At 29.9% G+C, this 4,635-nt stretch overlaps 3 protein-coding genes across 4 annotated transcripts; 1 reads left to right on the forward strand and 2 right to left on the reverse strand.

The window, feature by feature from the left end:
* The first annotated feature begins 58 nt into the window (after positions 1-58).
* Mul1 (mitochondrial E3 ubiquitin protein ligase 1) lies at positions 59-1,840 on the forward strand. 2 transcript variants are annotated; one of them, XM_031985022.2, is made up of 5 exons: positions 59-372; positions 546-762; positions 835-1,019; positions 1,100-1,298; positions 1,363-1,840. In XM_031985022.2, the coding sequence occupies exons 1-5, from the start codon at positions 324-326 to the stop codon at positions 1,688-1,690; spliced, it is 978 nt and encodes a 325-aa protein (XP_031840882.1). In that variant the 5' UTR covers positions 59-323; the 3' UTR covers positions 1,691-1,840. The 2 variants fall into 2 exon arrangements, with proteins under 2 accessions (XP_031840882.1, XP_031840883.1); XM_031985023.2 differs by having other exon boundaries at positions 255-372; positions 557-762.
* A 48-nt stretch (positions 1,841-1,888) lies between these two features.
* Ctu1 (Cytosolic thiouridylase subunit 1) lies at positions 1,889-3,427 on the reverse strand. Its single transcript, XM_031985021.2, has 6 exons — positions 3,276-3,427; positions 2,966-3,197; positions 2,773-2,891; positions 2,513-2,701; positions 2,230-2,434; positions 1,889-2,151 (listed from the first exon to the last, which is right to left on the reverse strand). Exons 1-6 carry the CDS (start codon positions 3,321-3,323, stop codon positions 1,889-1,891), a joined length of 1,056 nt encoding a protein of 351 aa, XP_031840881.1. The 5' UTR covers positions 3,324-3,427.
* Positions 3,276-4,098, reverse strand: Sf3b5 (splicing factor 3B subunit 5). Its single transcript, XM_031985027.2, has one exon. The coding sequence runs from the start codon at positions 3,937-3,939 to the stop codon at positions 3,682-3,684; it is 258 nt and encodes an 85-aa protein (XP_031840887.1). The 5' UTR covers positions 3,940-4,098; the 3' UTR covers positions 3,276-3,681.
* Between the last annotated feature and the right edge of the window lie 537 nt (positions 4,099-4,635).

Below are 4,635 nucleotides of genomic sequence, written 5' to 3' on the forward strand. Positions count from 1 at the left end.
AAACAAAAATACATGTGTAAGTATACCTTCGAAAATAATTACAATATAATTTAACAGTTTCGACAACCTAACGCGTTTACAGTTGGGTCTTATGATTTCACAGTATAACCGTCACAATTGTCATTTCTTTTTCTCCACTTATTAAAAATCACGTGTTTTCAATTTCAAATTAATATGAGAAAGTGGAATCAATTAAATTGTGGAGGAATCATTGAAAATAATATTAAATGTTAATTGTTTTGTGACATTTAAAAATATAACCTAATCATGGATTATATAGGTGAGGTAATAGCCCTCGGAATTGACAGTGTCATTTTTGGTATATGTTTAAAGCAATTTTTCCATTGCAAAAACACAATCTTAGCAGTCAAGGTAAACACAACTTTTGTTATTGTTGTTGTCCTTTACGCAATCTTGTATAAATTTACTACTTTTTGGAACCTAACCTTATTACATGATTAATACAATACAATAATCGTTGTACAGAATTTTAACAGTGTATAGAATAATGCGTGTAATGTTTAAAAGTGCCTCAAAACGGTCAGTTTCTCCACAGGATGCAGAGTTTCACGAAGTCGGTTCAAAGCTGGAAAGTCTTCTCAATAAATGTCCTGATAACAAAATAGATTATGTAGCTATCAGAGGTATTGTTAAACCTTTAGGAGAACCATTAACTAGTATTAACAATAAAAAGATAACTGGCGTTGTTCAAAAGCTGAAAATTAAGGAACATGTAGTAGCTAGGACTACTGCTGGTTTCTGGTGCGTTTAAATATGTAATACGATAAAACATATTCTTTTAAAATTAGAAATTATTGATTTTCTTACTTCTAGGTCAGATCAAGAACATACCGTTCATAAAGTATATAATACTGTACCATTTGCTTTACAACATGGGTCTCACTCTGTAGAAGTATTAGAACCATTATCAGCAGATATTTTAGATATGGATGTAGTGTCCAATACTTTTGAACCTACTGTTCCATCTTTTGCAGATCACTTGTGGGGTTTTGTCACAGGTTAAAAACATATAATGTGTTATTGTAAATTATGGTTTTACTGAATATTTCTTGACATTAGAACTTTTTATTCATTTTAGGTATACGCCAACGTGGTTTACAATCCACAGAAGAATTACTCCGTGAAGGTGCCCTTATCACAGGTGTAGGTGAATTATCAAGAAGTACATCTAAAACACTTACGTTACAACCACCAAAGAATGGAATGCCATTTTATTTAACAACCATGTCAATTAGTTCATTACTTAAAAAATTAGATCATCGTAAAAGAACATACAGGTAAACTCAGTGTTTAGCCTTTGTAATGTATTAGTGTTCCTTATGTTATTACATTTTATTTCAGATTTTTAAGTTTGATGTTTGGTGCGATCGGATTATTAATCGGTGGAATAGTACTTCGGCGTTATTGGAAAGATAGAACAGAACAAAGATTAACAGAAGAATTGAGACAATCTCTGTCTGAATCCCGAAGAGAAAGAAGGCAAAGAGTAAGGGATACTGATCTTAGGGAGGATCAGATATGCGTTGTTTGCCGCATAAATCCTCGTGAAATTATTCTTCTTCCTTGTGGACATGTTTGCTTATGCGAAGATTGTTCGGACGACATTACAAATGATTGTCCTGTTTGTAGAACGCGAATTACACAAAAAGCTGCCGCCTATATAATTTAAGATCAGTGTGACAGTAAAATTTTTAACTTCTATTTGTAGATCCACAAGTCATAAAGAATGATCATTAGTATCAAAATGGATCTAAGAGCTTATATGTTTTTAATAAGCTTTTATTTAATTATGTGAGGAGTATAAAGAAAAATTAGAATATACAAGATATATTTTGATTTATTATTCATTTGAATATATATAAAAATGTCAAAATTCTAAAGCTTTGAGTTTATCTTTTTTAGTATCTTCATTTTCATCCTTTTCACTTGCACTACTTGCAACCGAGTTAAATGAGTCCATCATCCGCTTAACTTTATTGCTCTTCCCAATACCAAGTTTTGGTAATCCCCTGTTCAAACCTTCTAACATGATGCAAGCTTTACATATCTCTTGACTTGAAACAAATCCACAACGAGTGCAATTCCTTCGTTCTGGCATTTTAACGGTATCTTTCACTTGTAATGTTTCCCCTGAAACAGAATACATTGGTTACATATTAATTACCAATAATAATTTTGACATAACAATTATGCTATAATTTCATTTACCAGAATGTATTATATCTAATATGGATGAAGGTCTAATTCTTTCCAAATCTTTGAGGAAGGTTCTTGCATGACCTCTATATGCATTTGGTGCAAATACACATTCAGTTGAGAAATATACCAAATGTTTGAAATATGCATACATTACAATCTCTTTCTCATAGGCATACTTAAGTGGCTTACATCGTTTTATACAATCTGCTCCTGCCTATATTGTAAAAGATACATTATTATTATTAGAATGAGATACTTACATAAATTTACATTCTCTAAAAGTGACTTTTACAGTAATGATTGAAGTACATCTCTGTAGCCTTGCAATATCCCCTCGTAGAATATTCATGAGAACTGTTTCTGCTATATCATCAGCATTATGACCTGTTGCAATGCAGTCCACACCTAAGAGAGCAGCTCCCCTATCCAATGCTTGTCTTCGAAAAACACCACAAAAAGTACAATTATTTTTTTTACCTATCTAAAATAAAATGAATATTAGACAAGTATAAGTATAATAATATATAAGTATAATAAAAAAAAAGAAAGTACTTCTGCTACAATTTCATCCATACTCCACCCATATAATTCTTTGTAAGATAATATTTTTAATGGTAACCCATAGTCATTTTTATTTTGTTCAACTGTTTTTAAACTATCATCCCTATATCCTGGAATGAGACAAATCTTTTACAAAATTGTGTCAACTTTATGATATTATAACATTGTTTTTATTACATCATACCAGTAATTCCTTCATCGATGGACAAAAGAAATAATTCAATGCCATATTTATATTTCTCATTTAAGGTTTTTAATACATATGCAAGTACCGTTGAGTCTTTTCCTCCTGACGCTCCAATAGCAACTTTATCTCCAGGTTTGAACAATTTACCCGCTGTAATAGTGTAATGAATTTCAGATTCAAAAGCTAAGAAAAAACATTCTTTACATAGAGCATGTCCAGTTTTTGGTCTCTGCAATTAAATGAATTATATGAATTTAAAACATTTTTAATTAATCCTACAAATACTTGAAATAATTATTTATCTTACTTTGAGAACAGCATCTTTGCCACACTTTCTTGAACATGGAATTGGCATTTTGATTAAAAACTTATAACTTCACTGTATTTTCTATACTTTGTCCATATCACACATACACGACAAAATGTTTATAATAATACCTTATTTAGTAACTTAAACACTCTTACATTCTTTTAATATTTCAGTTTAAACACGTGACTAAATCCTCACATAGGTTATGAATTTTAATAATAAGAATAGTCCATTTCATTGCTAGTACTCTATTAAGTTTTAATTTTATTTAAATCAAATACGCTTTTTATATTATGACACATATCAGAATCATAAAGTTTAATTAATTTATACAAAAAACTACAAGATATTTTTAATTATTTGAATGTATTTGTAGCTTATGTGTAATAAGCTTTTATAGAATTTAATCTTCTGGCTTTTCTGGAGGCGGACCACAAGGTTGTAACATTTTTTCCATAAGATTAAATCGAACGCGTGCTTTTGCTTCGTTTTCAGCAATGGCAAAGAAATTTAATAAATCATAATGTCCCATGTAAGAACTGCAAGAATCACGATGCTGATTTACAAGCCATTCGAACTTTGTTGTGTCAGCATGGCCTGTACCAATATACTTTGACTGTAAATGTTCTAACTGACTGTGAATGTTATAACGTTCCCCCATATTTTTTTATAACAAACGTGAAAACACTGCGCAAAGAACTTATTCCATATAGTCTTTTAATATCTTTAATATTTTCAGACTTATTTTTTGCCCTCCAAGTCAATCACAGATCAAACAGTAACGTTTTGACCTGAATTTATCAAATAATCAGAGTAGAATGCTTCACATCAAATGCATAATGCTGAATTCGCATGTACCCAAAATGTAATGGAAAATAAAATATTTGAAAAGCGTAATACGAAGTATTTCGTGAGTGAAAAAGCAAGTTTTTACAATACATTGAATACAAACTAAATAAATATTTTATTCGCACAAACGTTCGAATGGTGTAACTTGTGTTACGTAGTAAAATTTTGGAACAATACATTTTTTTATAGTAACTGTATACGTAATATTACGTAAAATATTACTTTTACAATATTAAAATATTGTTAAAATATGTTTAAAACGTAATACGAAAAATAAAATTTTAAGATTGTCTTTCTACAACAAAAGTTTAAGTCTATACCTGCAAGTATAAAATGCCTGGTTTATTCTTGTAACATTTACTTTTAAATATATAATTACAAATATATTTGTATTTATAAATAGTTATAACGTGTAAATTTAACGTGGCCAATTGTATTGAGTGAAACAAGTATTTAGGATTATCCACAATTTTGGTTGTTCTCCATCATATCGAAAGAGTGCAGCACA

The sequence above is a fragment of the Nomia melanderi genome, chromosome 11 (genome assembly GCF_051020985.1).
Source record: "Nomia melanderi isolate GNS246 chromosome 11, iyNomMela1, whole genome shotgun sequence".
NCBI lineage: Eukaryota > Metazoa > Arthropoda > Insecta > Hymenoptera > Halictidae > Nomia > Nomia melanderi.

What these genes read in the sequence shown, in the direction of transcription:
- Sf3b5 (XM_031985027.2), bottom strand. Translation starts at nt 3,939, where the DNA reads ATGGGGGAACGTTATAACATTCACAGTCAGTTAGAACATTTACAGTCA.
- Ctu1 (XM_031985021.2), bottom strand. Translation starts at nt 3,323, where the DNA reads ATGCCAATTCCATGTTCAAGAAAGTGTGGCAAAGATGCTGTTCTCAAA. An exon ending in CATCGATGAAGGAATTACTG is followed by an intron (nt 2,892 to 2,965) that starts GTATGATGTAAT and finishes GTCTCATTCCAG; the next exon opens with GATATAGGGATGATAGTTTA. An exon ending in ATTAGATATAATACATTCTG is followed by an intron (nt 2,152 to 2,229) that starts GTAAATGAAATT and finishes ATTCTGTTTCAG; the next exon opens with GGGAAACATTACAAGTGAAA.
- Mul1 (XM_031985023.2), top strand. Translation starts at nt 268, where the DNA reads ATGGATTATATAGGTGAGGTAATAGCCCTCGGAATTGACAGTGTCATT. An exon ending in AGGACTACTGCTGGTTTCTG is followed by an intron (nt 763 to 834) that starts GTGCGTTTAAAT and finishes TCTTACTTCTAG; the next exon opens with GTCAGATCAAGAACATACCG. An exon ending in CTTGTGGGGTTTTGTCACAG is followed by an intron (nt 1,020 to 1,099) that starts GTTAAAAACATA and finishes TATTCATTTTAG; the next exon opens with GTATACGCCAACGTGGTTTA.